A 17,699-nucleotide genomic window follows, 5' to 3' on the forward strand; every position below is an offset into this window, starting at 1 on the left:
TTCCGATCCTTCTATTGGCCCAGAGCGATTTCCTTGTGAATTACGGGCTCCTCTTCCTCAGTCCCGGCCTAATGCTCATAGGCCGAACTGCACCTTACGTCATCTCCATACCGTCGTGGGGCAGGGGATGGGAGGGGCTAGACAGTTTCCCCAGTGCACTCCCATTGGTCAATTCTTTTTCCACCACCCACCCTTGGCCGCCGTTGACTGAAGCCTCACGTGATCTAGGACCGCTCCAGCCTTGTTCATTGGCGAAGCCCGAGAGGTCCAAGCACGACCTGTTCTCCACGTGACTGTCCCTCCCCTCCAAATCCGGGAAGGTTGCCGGTGGGAAAGCGTCGGCTCGGAGCTCCCGCCGCCGGGTACCTTCCCCTCTCTGGGATCGGCGGGATCCTGCCCCATTCCCAGCCTTGGGTTCTCCCCTCCCCCACCCTTCCTTGGGCTCCCTGGTGCACAGTCTCCTTCCGTTCGAGGTCCCCCTCCTCCCAGAAGGATGCAGGCCGTTCCCTGCCGCCCGCCGTGCCATCTGCCTCCCGGTCAGTTTTTGGCACGAGCATAAGTCGCCCCCCGGGGGGAGCGCCTTCCACCTCTCCATCCCGCCTGCCCCGGCCCTCTGCTGGCTCCTCTGCCGTGGGCTCCCGGGGTCAAGCGCCCTCTCCCCCCACAGCTCCCGGGCCTGCGCGGCCATGACGTCTCGGGCTGCCGGGGGCCCGCGAGGCCGGCGAGCCCAGACCGTGGTGCCGGGGGAGGCCATCGAGACGGACTCGGCGGCGTCGTCGTCGTCCGAGGAGGAGCTGTACCTGGGCTCGGCCCCGCTGTGTCGGGGCCGCCCCACCGGGCTGCGCGTGGCCGGGGAGGCCCCTGAGACGGACTCCGAGGAGGAGCCGGCCACGCTGGCGGCGCACGCGGATCTGCCCCCGCTCGTGGTTGTGCGGGGCCCCGAGTGGGCCCAGGAGGAGGCCCCCGCCGCGCCGGCGCTGCCCGCCCCGGGCCGGGCCTCGCTGCTGCAGCACCGGCTGGCCGAGAGCCAGGCCCGCCTGGGCCACGACGTGAGCGCCGCCGTGCGCGGCGTGTACCGGCGAGCGGGCCTCGACGTGGCCGGCCTGGCGGCGCGCCTGGCCGCGGCGCAGGCGGCGGGCTTGGCGGCGGCCCACAGCATCCGCCTGGCGCGCAGCGACCTCCGCACCCTGGCCGAGCGCCTGGACATCGTGGCCAGCTGCCGCCTGCTGCCTGACATCCAGGCCCCCGCCGAGCCCGGCCCCAGCCCCCGGGCCTAGCGGAGGCCTGGCCCTGCTCGCCTGCACCCCACCCCCGCCGTGGTTCCGGTGGCCCCGGGATCGCACCCCCAGGGAGGCTTGGTGCAGGCCTCCCCGCGCCCCTGGCCCCAGGGGCCGTCTGCTGGGCTGGGGGACGGGCAAGGCCTGGCAGCCTCAGCCTCCCCTCACCGGAGTTCAATAAAGTATCTTTGGAAAGCCATGATCGAGTGTCCTCTGGATGGGGGGGCCCACAGGCCGCGATTCGGAGATAAATGCCCCTGCCCACCCTGCACAGCCGGTGCTGGTCAGCAGGCTGCGCTGTGGCGCCTTCCAGGACGCCTGGGTTCCTCTGCCAAGGTTTTAGGAATGCCGCCCCGCCCTCAGCCATCCCTCAGCCCTCCCTCTTCAGAAAGACCTTAGGACCCCGGCCAGCCCTGGTCTTTAACCTGCTGGTTCTGTAGAGCTGAGCCTGCCCCTCAGCAAGGCTGTGCTGCCCAAGCTCAGGGTTGCCCTGTTCAGGATGCTACCATGGATGGAATCAGGTGGCTCAGCCTTCCAAATGCTGGGCACCGTGGCTGCAACTTGGTGGCTTATACGGGCAGCCTGGTGGCTGGGCCATGCCCTGATCGTCTATGGGCTGCCAAAGCTTGGCCTGGGCGTTGGGATCTCTCTCAGGACACAAGGAGCCTGGGCAGGTGTGTGGGAGAAGCAGGGAGGGAAAGGGACCCAAGGGGGCAGGAAGGGGCAAGGGCTGTGTTCATGGGACTCCTGTGGCCCACTGCCGCCCAAGAGTCTGTGGAGCATGGTGGAGGACTTCAGGACCTGGTGGGACCCCCTTGGCAAGTTGCTTCCCCTCTGGGCTTCGTGGTGGTGGTTTGTAAAATAAGTGTCTAGTATGCTAGGTTACCTCAAGGTCTGTCCTAATTTTGAATTTGATTCCTAGGAGTCTTTAAATCTTTCTGGGCCTCAGGGGGGTTGGGGTGGTTGTTTGTGTTGTTTTATAAAACTGGGAGCAGCTGGACTACATGATTTCCAGAATCCTTGGAAGCATCTACCAATCTGTGCACGGTCTGCAGGTCCCCAGTAGCATATTCCCCTTGTTCCAGCAGTCATTTACTGGTTGATTCCCACTGTGTAAACAGTTTAAAATCCTTTCTAATTCCTGAGTCACAGAGGTAGAACTGAGGTGTAGGAGGTAGAGAGTAAAGGCTCTCTCCCTGTCACCTCCTGGGATCTCCCATTTGATGGGGCCTCCAGAGGGTCCTCATTCCCAGCCTCTGTCCCCTCACAGTGGTAACCGGGGCTACAAGTGGAATCGGCAGGAGCTATGCTCATGAGGTAAGGGGGGGGGGGGGGGGCTGGCTTCATCTGAGTCTGTCTTTAACGTATCTGGGCATGGCCCCACACTGTTTCATTGCGTTTCACATACATGGTCCCATTCATTTGGTGTTTTCTCCCACAAATACTTCCCTCTTTGTGTTATTTTCTGGTCATTTTCTAGAGCCTCAGGCCATGTGTTTGCAGGGGGAGTCCTGTGTAAATAATATACAAATGTAATAATGTAATGTGTATGTATGTCCATACACAGACAGAGGATGGATAGATAGATATATACACCTATATCTGTCCTGGTGTTTCTGCCCATGGGTTCCTGTGAATTCACCATATCCCTTTGTCCTTTGTACACCTACTGATTTGGATGAGCCCTGTGGAATATTCTCTAGGTGTGGGAGGTTCTGTGTGGCCACACCCTCAAGCTCCCCATTCTCCTGTCTCCATACAGCTGGCCCGAAGAGGCTTCAACATTGTGCTGGTCAGCCGAGATCTAAACAAGTTACATCGGGAGGCAGAGGATATTGGTGAGGATTCGACTAGAAAGGAAGGGCATGGGTCAGAAGGGAGACTGGTCAAGGTTGCACTGTGGAATTTGGAACCAAAAGACCTGGGTTTGACACAGTTCTGCCACCTATGAGCTGTGTGTGATCTTGAGCTAGTTGGTCTCATATCTTTTCTGGGCTTTTCCTCATCTATAAAAGTAAGAGTGGCACCAAGCTTCTGTTTCTGAATTCTCTGAGTTTTCCCACAGCGAGACTCCATGGTAAGGAGACAAGAGTCATCCAGGTGGACTTCACTGGAGGTTTAGAAATCTATGAGGCAGTTGAGACAGCCCTGGAGGGCCTAGACATCGGCATTCTAGGTACCCACCCACTCCCTCTTCCCTTCTCAGTCCTGCCCCCAGAATTCTTCTCTATCCCCTTGGTCTGTGGTACTGACCTGTTTTTTTGCAGTCAACAATGTTGGCATGACTCCCAAGGAACAAGCTGGGAAGATACTGAGTTTGCAGAATGCAGGCAAGGTAGAGGAAGTTCCCCCCATCGCATCCCTTTCTCCCTTTCTCTTCCTTTTTCCATTTCTTCTCCCCTATTCCTGCCCTCTTTATCTGCCGCTTCCCACATTACCCCATCTCCCCTCTTATCTCAGCACTCCCACCTCCCCAACTTTTCTAGCAAGGCCCACAAGTGCTTTGCAAATTTAAATCAGCTCAGAAATGTGAGCTTCCCTTGCTTTTGTAACCATAATGATAATAGTCAATGTTGAGAAAATGTTCCCTTAAAATTCTGATAAATTTGCCTCACTTTCCATCTATTTGTTGTCCCTCTATTTATTTAAAATGTGGGCTGATTTGTTTTCACTCTTTAACTCGGCCTTGGGCCAAACCTGAAGGGAGGGGATTTGAATGCTGAGGGAAAATTTCGTAGAGGAGATGGTCGTGGATGGGGGGAGCCTTGAAGGATGAGAAAGAACTTTCCCTCTCATCAAACTCCAACCCAAGAATTCATGGCCAGATTGCCATGAGACACCCTGGGGTTCATGCAAAGTAAGAGGTGTCCTCTGTCTTCTCAGAAATTCACAGACGTGATGAATTGTAACATGCTGTCAATGATTCAGGTGAGACTGAGGCAGAAAAGAGACGGAGCATCTTTAGCAGGGGATGGAAGGGAGATGGGGAGGTGAGGATAGGGGAAGGGTTCAGGGGACACATGCTTTCTAGGGATGGGCCAAGGATGGATAATTGGGTAGATTTAGCCTTTGCCTCTTCCTCCACAGATGACCCGGATCATCCTGCCTCAGATGGTAGCCAGGTAGGGGCCCAAGCATCCTCTTCTCCTCATCTCTAGATCCTACTTTCCCATCCATACTGCCTCACGCTGCACTGCTCCCTATAGACACATCCATTCTCAGTTCTCTTCTCCAACTCTGCAGGAGCCGTGGAGTGATCATCAACATATCCTCTGAGGCTGGCACACAACCTGTCCCATTCTTGGCTTTATATGGGGCTACGAAGGTAAATGAGTCCCACACCTAAAAGAACCCAGACCCTGAACACTTTTAAGTTACCAGGAACAAGAACGCGGTTCAGGCATTGGGATGGAATGAATAGAGTGACAGATGTGGAGCTGAAAGCCATGGAGTGGTGGGAGTGCCCCCTCTACCCCCCCCCCCCCCACTCCCTCAAAGTCCTTGGACAGTCAAGCTCTCTCAGTTTTAGGTCTACTGTATATAAAACCAGAGAGTAGGGACTAGGTGATTCCTAAGGCATCCACACACTACCCCATGGGTTCAGTAATTATATAAGGGGAGGCCTCAAAGAGAAATAAAACCCAGCCAGCCAAAGTTTGAGGGCCCCTTGATAAAGTAGAGGCCTAGGAATCTCCTGGGAGATAACAGTGAAAGCTAAAGTTCACATTTCCCTCTAGGCACTGATAAAACTTGGCATATGAGGGCATTTATTAAACAATTATTAACTTCTCAGGTTGAAGCAAAATAAACATTCCTTGCCCTATGTTTGGGGAGGGGGAGGAGTCATTATTTGGAAATCCAGAAAGTCCTGAGTAGGGCCAGGAGGGAAATTAAGGCAAGCCATTGTAGGCAACTCCACAAAGTGGAGACTCCAGCTAGAAATGGCCAGAGAGGGCAGGGTGACCACCCCTGCAGAGGGCTATCCCATGGTGAGCAGGCCAGAAGGTTGGAAGGATGATCCAGGGTGACGAGACCCTGGGGGCTTAGGAGAGTTTCTAGAGCAGACAGCAAGAAGAGACAAGATTATGAGGTCCAGAAGGTTTAGAACACAGCTAGGAGGGGAGTGAGATATTATGAAAGTAGGGGAATTAGTTGGAGGAATTGGGGGTGCTTAGCCTAGAAGGGTCTTTGAGCACATGAAAGTGTGTTGTGTGGAAGAGGAATTTATTGTGCTTGGACACAGAGGACACTTTTACTTTTACTTAATAGTAATAAGGAGACATTAAAAGTTTTTTGAGCAGAGGACTGATGTAGACAGGTCAACATATAAGATGATTCCCATTAAGGTTGGAAAGATAGAAGGGGAGAAAGAATGGACCTAGGAATGCCTGCAAGAAAACTGTTCTGATAGACTAAACAAGGGGTCATGAGAGCTTAAACCATAGCCATGACTCTAGAAAGAGAGGAGAGAATGGATACCAGGAATATGGACTCCCCAAGACCTGGTAATTGGCTGAAACCCAGCAGAGATTGTAACAATGCTAACCCTAAGGTTCCTATTGGAGGAGAGTGGTTGAGTAGTGGTACTAAGGTCAGAAAGAAGGATGAGGTCAAGGAAAAATATCGTGTCTTAGTTCTGTATCTACTCCAGGTGGAACCTGGGAGAGGCCAGGGCTCAAGGTCATGCTCTGGGAGTCATTCACATTGAGGTGGCAATAAAAGTTATGGGAGGGAAGGGAGATTAGCCCTCTTCACTCCTCCCCTTTCATTCTCTCCTTTGGTGCTCAACCTATCATGATTTCTCCAAGATTTGATTTGAGGCATTATTTTCAAGTTGTTTGGCAGGAAATGTTGGAGAGTTCAACTGGGTCCTGGCCCTTACTCTGCCATTTTGACCAGCCCCTCCTGGTTCTGTGCTCTAATGCCCCTCCTGTCCCCGACACTGTTCAAAGGCCCTCCCAGCTCTGTCATTCCCTATTCTAAAGTTCTCCCTGGCCCTGACATTCCCTGTTCTAAAGTCCCTCCAATTTCTGTCGTTTCCTGACCTCAGTCCTCTTCCAGCTCTAACATTCTCTGCTCTGAGCCCAGACCAGACCCCCAGAGACCTCCCACTCTGGTACATCCTTAGGCCTGAGACTCCAGAATTCCTTTGTCTAGAAGCATTGCTCGTCAGCCCAGGCAAGGGGAACATATCCAGGGAGGGAAGAAAGCTGGATTGCATTGTTCTACCTGTCCTGGGGCTCCAAGCATTAAGGGATTCAGAGGAGGATTCCTAGAAAGTGCTGGTCATAGAGCACCAGCAGGGCTGCAGCAAGGACTGGTCTTGACAAAACAGCCTTATTTCCTCTTAGGGCAGGTGAACAAAACCAGCACTGATCAAGGGTATTCAAGAGACAGCATTTACCTGAGTCTCACCAGTGCATTAGATAGTATTTCATGATATGAAAACCGAGATGTGAGCTAGATGAGAGCTTGATTGAGGCCACTAGGGGACGGCACAGTGTGCAGAGTGCTGAGCCTGGCGCTCAGAGCCTTACTAGCTCCGTCCTTTCATCTCTGTTGGCCTTAGTGTCCTCATCTGTAAAATGGAGATTATGATAGTACCTGCCTCCCAGAGTTGAGGATCAAACGGATGATAATTATAAAGCACTCAGTGAAATGCCTGGAACATAGTAAACATAACAAAAATGCCATTATTAGCTATTAAATGCACTGGTCTCAAACCACCAACTCAAAGAGTTAGTTATTTATGGTTTGATGCCGACTTGGAAAGAGTTCTCTAGTGGAGTGCCACAGCGATCTGTGTTTAGGCTTATTCTATTAAGTTTTTTTTTTTAACGTGGTTGAAAGTATAGATGAAATGTTTATGTAGCTGATCCAAAGCTGGGAGGGGAAGGAGAAGAAAATGTGCATTTTTTATAGCACCTGCTATGTGCTAAGTACTCCACAAAGATTATCTCAATTTCTCCTCACAGCAATCCTGGGAGGTAGGTGCTGTCATTATACCCATTTATAGATGAGAAAACTGAGGCAGAAAGAGGTGGAATGGAGCTGCCCAGGGTCTCACAGCTAGGAAGCGTGTGAGGCTGGATTTGAAGTCAGGTCCTTCTGCCTCCAGATCACTTAGTGACCCTCTTCCCCCACCCTCCCCATAGCAGCGGATGACATCCAGGATCCAAAGGCATCATGGCAGGCTTGAGCATTGAGTGGAGTCTAATAAGATAAAACTATGTAGGGATGAATGGAGCCTTACCTTAGGTGAACAAATCCAGTTTGTTGATTGGACAACAGCTTATCTGAAAAAGATCCGAAGGTTTCAGTGGACTTCAATCTCAGTATCTAGGATGACTGTGACCTAGCAGCCACAAAGCTAGTTAGAAACGTAATGCTGGGTTGATCAGAGAAGCCTTCATAGAAGATGGAGCAATTTAAATAGGGTCTTGAAAAAATGTCAGAAAAGTGGTAAGAAAAGAGTGGGGAAGGTAACATGAACTCGATGAACTCTTTTAGATTATTTTAATATTCTGAAAAAATTATATATATATGTATACATATATATAGTAAGACTGTACTTTTGAGAAAAAGTTACTACTTTCCCTTTAATTTTCTATTCAAACACCTGTAAAGTAACGTTCTCTACTCAAAGTCACAAATTTATTAGGCCCTCATTACCTCCTTTCTGTATTATCATAGTGATTTCTTGATGACTATCCCTGGTTCAGGGTTTTAAATCTTTCCTTACAATCCCTTCTCCATGAAGGTTTGTTTTTTTTTAGGTTCAGTATAGGCAATAAAATATTATTTCATGTGGAAAAAAAATCTAGTTAGATCTTAGGCTCCAGGAACAAGCTACTGAGCAGTAGCATCTCTCTGTACTCTGCACTAGCAGGACCGCGTCAACACTCTTGGGTTCAGTACTGAACCCTGCTCTTTAGAAGAAAACTGACAGTCCAGAAAACATCCAGAGGAATGTAACCAGGAGGGTGAGGGACCTTGAGGACACGCCACATGAGACCGGCTCACAACGCCGGGAAAGCTTCTTCTGAGCCTCCCAGATACTAGAGTTCCCTCTATGTTCCCCCCACCAAAAACAAACCCAACCTTGCCTCAGGTTGATTTTGATGAGATTTCTTTAGGAATATGGGCACTAGGTGGCACCATAGTGCATAAAATGGCAGGCCTGGAGTCAGGAAGACTCCTCTTTCTGAGTTCAAATCTGGACTCAGACACTTCCTAGCTGGGTGACCCTGGGCAAGTCACTTGACCCTGTTTGCCTCAGTTTCCTCATCTGTAAAATGAGCTGGAAAAGAAAATGGCAAACCACTCCAGGATCTTTGCCAAGAAAACCCCAAAATGGGGTCACGAAGAATCAGACAGGACAAAACAATGATTAGACAACAAACATTTAGGGATCTATTTTCTTTCCAGAGAGAAAATATGTGATCAGTAGCAAGAAGGCCAATTCCACTGGTTTCTAGCATGCATGTCATGGCCTCCATAGGTGCTGGATCCAGAGTCAGGGGCTAGGTTCAAATCCTGTCTTTGACACTTAGCACCCTGTGAATGTGGGCAAGAAATAGGTTGTTGAGTTGTTTCAGCTGTGCCCAACTCTGTGACCCCATTTGGGGTTTTCTTGACAAAGATACTGGAATGGTTTGCCATTTCCTTCTCCAGCTCATTTTACAGATGAGGAAACTGAGGCACACAAGGTTGAATGACAGGCCTAGGGTCACATAGCTAGTAAGTGTCTGAGGCTGGATTTGAACTCCGAAAGAGATCTTCTTGACTCCAGACCAAGTGCTCTATGCCGTCTGACACCACCTAGCCACCACAGGCACTAATTCTTTTTGACTTTGCATCTTTAGCATCTATGCCTTCCATAGGGACAAAGAATCCAAGATTCACAGCAGGAAAGTGTCTTAGAAGTCCATCTTGTCCAGACTCCTCATTTTGCAGCTGAAGAAACTGAGGCCCTGAGAAATGATTTGCCCAAAGTGAGACAGCTATTAAAGGACTGTGCTGGGATGTGAACTCAATTCCCCTACCTCTAAAGCCAACATACTTTCCATGCTGCTTCTAGAAATCTCACAGTAGAGTATGTGGAATACAGCCAGCATTTAATAAATGTGGGGAACATAGTATATAGGCACTTAATACATGCTTGTTGATCGGTTGATTTGTTCACCCTCTGAGATTCTTAATGTTCAATGGTCTCAAAAGGAGTCAGAGTCAGGGCTGAAGCTTCCAAAAGAGAGTCAGGGTAGGAGGGGTTTAGCCAATCCGGACCCAGAACAACTCAGAGAGGTCAAAGAGCCCAGGGGGCCAGGGTGGTCAGGAAGGACTTCCTGGAACAGAGAAATCTGACCCAGACTTTGAATGACTCAGGAAATTGTCAGGGTCAGAGGAAAGATTTCTCTGTTGTTTTGGGAACTGTAGGACAGCTAGGTGGTGCCATGGTGCCTGGAGTCAGGAAGACTGCTCTTCATAAGTTCAAATCTGGCCACAGGCACTTCCTAGCTATATGATCCTGAGTACGACACTTAATCCATTTTGCCTCAGTTTCCTCCTCTGTAAAATGAATTGGAGAAGGAAACGGCAAACCACTCTAGTGTCTTTGCCATTTTGTGGCCAAGTTTTGGGGTTCAGTCGTTTCAGTCCTGCCTGACTCTTTGTGACCAATAGGGTCATGAAGAATCAGACAGGACTGAAACGACTGAACCCCAAAACTTGGGAACTGTCCCCAGAAGAGAGGCCAATCTTAGGCTGTGCCACTATTTAGGCAGAACATGGATGAGCTGGAGAAGGTGCTCATGGGAATCAGAATGAGTCTGGTCTAATACAAACTTCCCTCCTTGGTGTTTCAAATCTTCATAACCAGGCTTGCATCCCCCTTCCCAACACTATTATACATGAGTATGGTAGGATTACAAAGGGAGAGCTAGAAGGGTTCTCAGAGGCCATCCCCTCATTTTACATATAAGGAAACTGAGAACCAGAGAAAAGGAGTAAGTCACCCCGATCAGGTAGTAGCAAGTGGTATAGATGGGATTTTATCATTGCTGTAAAGATGGGAGCAACCTTGGAAGTCATCTAGTCCAACTCTGTTTTACAGATGAGGAAACTGAGGCCTAGGGAGCTTAAGTGACAACCATGGTCATACAAGCGATAAGTCTCATTAACATTTCTATAACACTTGAAGGTTTGCAATGTGCTTTACAAATATCACCACAACCTTGGGTGCTATTATTATGCCAGTCCATGTCTAAGGCAGCATTTGCACTCAGATTTTCTTGAAACCAAATTCAGCACTCTGTCATTGTGAGATGAGTTGCATGTGTTTAATATGTAGGCATACCATACATGTAGGCATATCTCAGGATAGAAGGGCGGCCTCTTGAGGGCAGGGTTTACTTTGGTTTACCTTATCTCCAGAGCCTAGATGAGCCCCTGCCTAGAATGAACTATTAAATACTTCCTAGCTTTTTGATAGGTTAATAGAGCCAGGCATATTTAGCCCAGAGAAGAAAAGTCTTCATGCAGAATTTGGGAGCACACCTCCAGCATTAGGAAGGACTGTCATGTAGACAAGAACTAGTCTTGTTCTCCTTGAACTCAAAGGGCAGAACCAGGAGCAGCAAGGCACCCAGGGCAGAACAAGAGTCGTATCGAGGACAGCTGCCCCAAAGTGGAGTGGGCTGCCTAGGGCGTTAGTGAGCTCCCCATCCTTGGAGGTCTTTGAGCAGAGGCTGGATGACTACTTCTCAGTGAGCGTGTAGTGAAGACTCCTCGTTATGAGTGGGTTCAACTAGTTGTACTCTGGGTCCCTTCTGATGCTAAAATTCTGTGATTTGCCCTCTCTCACTCACAGGCCTTTATGAATAGCTTTTCTCAGGCTGTGGCCTTGGAATACCAGAACTCTGGAGTCATCATACAGGTATGGGTGGGAGTGTGAGTGTGATTGTGCTTGTGTGATTTCTAGAGCACGAAGGGATAGATAAGAAGGTCAGTAAGGATATCAGAGATGGGGAGGAACTTGGGAGGAAGGCCAGGGGGCCAGGGCCAGTAGGGTGGGTGAGAGGCAAGCAGGTTTGGTGAGGTAACAGGAGGGTGGGGGACAAGACCTACTTAGGGGTAGGTCTACTTGAGGCCTTTGGGAGGTGGACAGATGGAGAGCTATGACCCTTCCACCTACTCATCAATTTCTTCCTCCAGACTCTTACCCCTCTGCTAGTTTCTAGCAACATGTCTAAGGTGCCACCAGTAAGATTCTTGGTGAAGTCTTCAGACGAGTTCGTCAGAGAGGCCTTGGACACTGTAGGCGTCTCTAACTTCACTTCAGGCTGTTTCTTACACTTTGTCCACGTGAGTGACTGGGGTGCCCATTGGGTTGAAGAGGGAAGGTGTCCAGACCGACTCCTGACCAGAGGGGTTAGCTAAGGAGGGAAGGAAGGAAAGAAGTATCCGTTAAACACCTCTTACATGTCAGGCACTGTGCTCAATACACCCTTTACAAAAACCTCATTTGATCCTCACAACAACCCTGGGAAGGAAGGTGTCATCATTATGCTCACTTTCCAGTTGAGGAAACTGAGGCAGGCAGATGTTCAGTGACTTGTCCAGGATTACACAGTGGTAAATTTCTCGGGGTGGATTTAAATTCAGGTATTCTAGACTATATATGTGTGTGGAGGGGGATAGTTGGTTGGTTGTTGTCCTTTGCTCTTGAAGAAGACCAAAATGACATCACCATGACAAAATGAAATTTCAGTGTGTCCCACTGCAGCTGATCAGACCAGTATGAGCTCGGAATGCGCTGCTACAACTCGGGCACAAATAGTCCGTGTGAACATTTGGGGTGGATACTCCAAATTTGGGCATCCTGCACAAATGGGTTTCAGGGAAGAAGGGGAGGCATGAATGAAGTCAGGTGTCTGCCCCAGGTGTGGTGTCATGGAAAAGAACATTGGATTTGGCTCAAATCCCAGCCTTTCTATTTACTGGACCCCTTCTACCTAAGGTCTGTCTGGCACACAGCTCAGAATACTGGATTAGGAGATCCCAGTCTTGGCTCTGAGGTCTTGAGCAAGTCACTGAGGCCCAGTTTCCCCATCTGTAAAATGAAGGGGACGACTCAGGGGTCTCCTACATCTAAATCTGTCATTCTGTAGCCTAGATCTCCAGAATTCCACTTTTTTTCCCTTGTGAAATGAGAGTGGCTTTGACAAGGTAATCTCCATGGTCCCTCAGAGCTCTGAGTCCTCCTTTTGGAGAGGATGGGCTTTTGGCCCTGTGATTTCATAGGAGGTAGGGAACTCCCAGTGAGGACAGTCCCTCTCCCAATATAGTTTGTCTCCAATCTAGAGTTGTTGAGTTGCCTGGGGCACTGAGAGGGTGCCACAGCCTGTCAGTATCAATGCTGGCTGCTTGTAAGGGGCCTTACCCTGTAAGTAACCCTTAACCTCTCAGCCACATTGCTTCTGGAGTGCTTGGATGTTCTGACAAAGTTGTCAGAGCAAGGATCACCATCCCTACCCCCCACCCCACCCCACCCCTGCTAGGGTCTTGAGGTCTTAAAGGAAATAACCTCCACCAAACTTACTGTGGCATATTGGAACCAATTCCTAAGTGCCAGTTGCCAATAATATTAGACATAATAATGGGAACTGACTTATCCAGAATCCAATAACCTAATCTCCAAGACCTCAGCTTTTTTGGCGGGGAGGGGGGTCAGTTATAGGGGGCGCATGACTCTCTACAAGTTGATTGTCAGGAACTCAGCCAGCTCTATACAATTCAGGATGCAGTTATCTAGAACCCACTGTAGGTAACTTAGTTATTTAGGGCTGTTAGCAGCCTAGAGTTCAAGTAACTGGAACTTGGTGGCTCCAAGTCAGCTTTCAAGAGTTCAGTCCTTTAGAACTGAGGTCACTGGGACTTAAGTTATGTGGCATGCTGTTCTCTAGAAGTCATTGATCTAGAACAAAATTAAGAATTTGACGAGATTCCAAGAAAGAAACACCCTAGCTCCAAGCCATACGGGCATCACAAAATGTGTGCATGTACATACAAACTTCTGCATCTCCTTCAGAGGAGAACCCATCAGGGATTTACTCTGAACCTATTGGCTCTTATTCAGCACAAAATTCTTACGACCCTGGTGCTCTGGTTCTCTTAAGTCCAGAGAAGATGAGAATTACCAGATTAGAAAAGCATGGACAACCCACTGAAAGAAGATGGGTGCAGACCCAAACATGAGGTTTAGGATGTGGCCAATGTGGAAATTTGCTCTGCTTGACTAGACATACTTACTTCAAAGACTTTTTTCTTTTTCCTTTCTCAATGGGGAAAGCAGAAAGGAAAGGAAATAGTTGTAATTTAAGTTTTAAAAAGATTAGAAGGAGTTAACTAGAGAAAGGCAAGGTGGTTGATGGAAGTAAGTGATGAGAACAAAAGATGGAAATACAAAAGACAGCAAACAAAGTTGGGCCCCAGAAAGCTGAGTTCTCAGAGATTAGGACATTGGACAAATGGACTCTGGATAAATGAGTTCCCACTGTCCCATCTAATATCAGGGTGATAAGCTGACTGGCAAGGAATTGATGAGTTGGTCTAGGTTTTACCCAAGGAGTTAGAGACATGGGTGAGCTTTTTTATTTAAAGGAAATAAGTTAAGTGACTTGCCCAGGGACACACAACTAGTAAGTCTCTGAGGTCACATTTGAACTCAGGTCCTCCCAACCCAGGGTTGGTGCTGTATCTGTAGGTACTGCAACACCTAGCTGCCCCAGTGAGCCATTTTAGAAAGTTCACCAAATGTTTTTTTGAAAGGAAAAAGAATTTTTGATCATATACCCATAGATCATAGTGCTGGCAAGGATTTACATGACCACTTTGTGTCCAATTGCCTCATTTTGTAGAATAGGAAGCTGAAGTCCAGAAAGGGTACGATATGGAAAAGACATGGTGAGGCAGGAATGTGTCTGAAAAAGAACTGGGGATCTTAGGGGATCACAAGCTCAATATGAGTCAGCCATGGAATGGGGTTTCCTAAAAGGTTAATCTTGGCCATATAAAGTGGGGTGTAAGCTTCCAAGAATAAGAGAGTTGTAGTCCCACATACTTCATCCAGAGGCCTGTGTTCAGTTGTGGGCACCATGGCTTAAGAAGGACATTAATGACTGGAATATATCCAGTGGCAGGTGGTCAGGATGGTGCTGGGCTTGGCATCCAGGTTATATGATCAGTTGAGGAAATTGGTGGCATTTAATCTGGAGAAGACACAAGGGGATCATGATGGCTGTTTTCCAGTACTTGCACCTGGGAAAGGAATTGGCTATGTTCTTTGGCCTCCAAAGGCAGAACTGGGAGATGAGGGTCTTGGGGTGGGGTGGGAAAAGGGGAAAGGGAGACTGAAATAAGAGCCATCCCAAAGGTCAGCAGATTGCCTTGAGAGGCGAGTTCCCCTTACTTGCAGGTCTTCAAGCAGAACTGGAGGATCATCTGCTGGATATGTTCTAGTAAAGATTCTGTTCCTGCATGGAATGGATTAAATGGCCTCCAAAAGTATTTCCCTCATGACTGAGGGAAGGAGCTTACCTGGGAGGGAAGGAGCTTGCCTGGGAGGGAAGGAGCTTGCCTGGGGAAGGAGGCATGGGTAGACTAGAACTCTCAGGCTTTCTGATTCTTTCCCCTTCGCAGGGCTACCAATGTCAAGGTTCTTGAGCACAAAGGCTGAATTCTCTCTCTTCCATGCCTGCTGTGTGCAAAAGCCTTGAAGTGAACAGACTGTCCTTGACAGCATGTCAGATAATACCAAACTGTTAAGAAGTATTAGCAACATAATTTATACAATGTTAAATGGTGAGGTTGATACTATATATGCCAGAGTTGGCCTCCCAGACAGCTATAGTGTTAGCAACTTGAAGAGTGGAACACAAGATAACTTCTCTCAATTCATACAGCCTATGTGGGGCAGCTAGGTGGTGCTACATTGGGTAGAGCTCTGGGACTGAAGTCAGAAAGACTCATCTTCCTGAGTTCGGATCCAGCCTCAGACACTTACTAGCTGTGTGACCCTGGGCAAGTCACTGCACCCTTTTGTTTGCCTCATTTTTTCATCTGTAAAATGAGCTGGAGAAGGAAATGGCATACCCTAAATTGGGGTCACAAAGAACTGAACTGAACAACTGAAAATCACTCAACAATAACAACTTTCTCTACTACTTTTCACATCAAAAAGGGGAAGAAGCATTTCTAAAACATCTGCTATATTCCAGGCATTGTGCTAAACACTTTACAGATATCTCATTTGATTCTCATGACAACCCTGGGAAGTAGGTGCTTTTTATTATTCCCATTTTACAGTTGGGGAAACTCAGGCAGGTTGAGGTTAAGTGACTTGCCCAGGGTCATATATCTAGTAAGTGTTTAAGACCAGATTCAAATTCAGGTCTTTCTGACTCTAGGTCCAGCACTCTATGCACTGCATTACCAGCTGCCTCATCCTCAGCATTCTCTGCCCCTTGAGGCTTCACATTCTGATTGATTGGTTCCATCCAGAACTTCCATTTTAAGGAGAAGGCTCAGGCAATAATTGTCTTCAACCTTTTCCAGGCTGCATTGCAGATTCATGTGCATAGAACTTTTTCTACTTTTCCCTCCCCCTTTTTCAACCCTTTTAGGTTTCTTTTAGCATTCCATTATAGTGGAAGCTTCTTGAGGATAGGGATAGCCTTTGTTTCTGCTTGTATTTGTGTTTCCAGCACTTAGCACGATAGAAAGGCCTCAATAAATGCTTGTGTTTGTCCTTCCTTTACCGAAGAGGACCATGACATCAGAGAAATGATGACAAGACTTGCTCTTGACTTTGTTCTAAGTGAGGGAGGGCTGTGCAGGTCACAGTAAATACTTACCAACTGACTGGCAGTATAAAATGCAGCACTCAATGGAAGAATCTTAGAATGTCAGGGCTGGGAAGAACACTTGAGAATAGGGAATATCAGAGCTGGAAGGGACAGAGAAGGTAAAGAGGTAGGAGGGATTCGAATATGGAATGTCACAGTCCTTAGAACAGGGGATGTCAGGGCTGGAAGGGGTCTTAGAACAGGGAATGTCAGAGCTGGGAGGGGCCTTAGAACAGAGAAGGTCAGGGCTGGGAGGGCTTTAGAGATCATTAGTCCAGAGATGTCAGAACTCCTGGACTGAAAAATATCAAAGTGCTGGCCAAAACAGATTAAAGTGTAATTGGAAAGTCAATAAAAGTCCACTCCATAACTAACATTCCTAAGTCAGCACTTCTCCACTGGACTCTGTTTCTCCTGGAGCTGTCCAGGGAGGCCCCAGGGGGGAAGTGCTCTGGGCCCAAGTCCAGGCCAGATCTGGGTCTGGGAGTCTGGCTGAGGCTGGGCTGCTTCCTGGACTGCTCTGCTCCCTTCTTTTCTCAGAGTTTGCTGCTGAGTCCACTGTCGTACAACTCCAAAGTGTTCACCTGGTTGTTGCTGTATGTATCAAAACTACTTGGAAGATACTGAAGATGTTGTGGAAAGGAGTCAGGGCTGAATCGGAGGCCCTTTGTTGGGGGAGGGCATATGACTATTGCTAGAGGGCACAGGGGACCAACAGATGGGTTTCCTCTCATGGTCCTGCTCTCTAGGGTCCCTTTGAGGAGGAACCCCAGCCCAGAGAAGAAGTAGCTGTAACTTCCTATAATAAATGACTTTGCCCTCAGCCAGCTGTCCATCTTATCAACTGTTGAATGACCAAGCACACTCACCCTCATCCTGGTCCCATACAAGCCCGTAGTCTGCTCCCACTTCCACCCTTCTCTCCCAGGTCTGCTGAATCGGGCCAAGCAAAGGTAGCCTGACCTCTCCTCCCTGTGGGCAGCCCTTTCGATACGGAATGGATCCCTGGGGGCAGAAAGGGCAGGAGGCCATGTCCTCCTCCTCCTCCTCTCTCCCAGCTCCCCCCTCTTCAGGGTTGTCACAGGCTCTAGGATGGGGTGGGGTGGAGGGGAGTCCATAGACTGAGGTGATTTACAGTCCCCAGGAGCTCTGGTTCCAGTCTTGAACTTATTCCCTGATTTTCTCTATAACCCTAGCAAATGACTTCCCATTTCTGGTCTGGCTTCTCCTGAGAAATTAGGTGGGAGGGAATAGATTTTGATGGATCTCCCAAATCCCTTGCCAGCTCCTGGGACCAGTCCCCTTATAGTCTTCCTTAGGTCTGACATTCTGGGTCTTGGGTTCATGCTGGGACCTTGAGTTCTAGCTGGGCCACCCTCTCATTTTCCAGATGGCATCGAAACCAAGGCTCATTTTGGGCAAATGCATTTGGCCAAAGCCGCTCACCAAGCCCACTTGGGCAGGGGCAGAGCCAGGAAAGGTCTCAAGGCTCTCTTAGAATAAGCAAAGTCCTCTCCTC

The 17,699-nt window shown here is 48.9% G+C and overlaps 2 protein-coding genes across 3 annotated transcripts; both read left to right on the forward strand.

The window, feature by feature from the left end:
• The first annotated feature begins 205 nt into the window (after positions 1-205).
• Positions 206-1,476, forward strand: BLOC1S3 (biogenesis of lysosomal organelles complex 1 subunit 3). Of its 2 annotated transcripts, none has more exons than XM_072608006.1 (2): positions 206-362; positions 668-1,476. In XM_072608006.1, exon 2 carries the CDS (start codon positions 687-689, stop codon positions 1,275-1,277), a length of 591 nt encoding a protein of 196 aa, XP_072464107.1. In that variant the 5' UTR covers positions 206-362; positions 668-686; the 3' UTR covers positions 1,278-1,476. The 2 variants fall into 2 exon arrangements, with proteins under 2 accessions (XP_072464107.1, XP_072464108.1); XM_072608007.1 differs by lacking the exon at positions 206-362 and adding an exon at positions 369-536.
• A 218-nt stretch (positions 1,477-1,694) lies between these two features.
• On the forward strand, positions 1,695-17,003 carry LOC140503754 (very-long-chain 3-oxoacyl-CoA reductase-B-like). Its single transcript, XM_072608001.1, has 11 exons — positions 1,695-1,951; positions 2,548-2,594; positions 3,040-3,115; positions 3,343-3,453; positions 3,545-3,612; positions 4,161-4,205; positions 4,365-4,399; positions 4,521-4,602; positions 11,146-11,211; positions 11,490-11,639; positions 16,721-17,003. The coding sequence occupies exons 1-11, from the start codon at positions 1,777-1,779 to the stop codon at positions 16,805-16,807; spliced, it is 942 nt and encodes a 313-aa protein (XP_072464102.1). The 5' UTR covers positions 1,695-1,776; the 3' UTR covers positions 16,808-17,003.
• Positions 17,004-17,699: the final 696 nt, after the last annotated feature.

This window comes from Notamacropus eugenii, chromosome 5, assembly GCF_028372415.1.
Source record: "Notamacropus eugenii isolate mMacEug1 chromosome 5, mMacEug1.pri_v2, whole genome shotgun sequence".
In the NCBI taxonomy this organism is placed as follows: Eukaryota; Metazoa; Chordata; class Mammalia; order Diprotodontia; family Macropodidae; genus Notamacropus; species Notamacropus eugenii.

What these genes read in the sequence shown, in the direction of transcription:
- BLOC1S3 (XM_072608006.1), top strand. Translation starts at nt 687, where the DNA reads ATGACGTCTCGGGCTGCCGGGGGCCCGCGAGGCCGGCGAGCCCAGACC.
- LOC140503754 (XM_072608001.1), top strand. Translation starts at nt 1,777, where the DNA reads ATGCTACCATGGATGGAATCAGGTGGCTCAGCCTTCCAAATGCTGGGC. An exon ending in GTTTGCAGAATGCAGGCAAG is followed by an intron (nt 3,613 to 4,160) that starts GTAGAGGAAGTT and finishes CTGTCTTCTCAG; the next exon opens with AAATTCACAGACGTGATGAA. An exon ending in ACATGCTGTCAATGATTCAG is followed by an intron (nt 4,206 to 4,364) that starts GTGAGACTGAGG and finishes CTTCCTCCACAG; the next exon opens with ATGACCCGGATCATCCTGCC.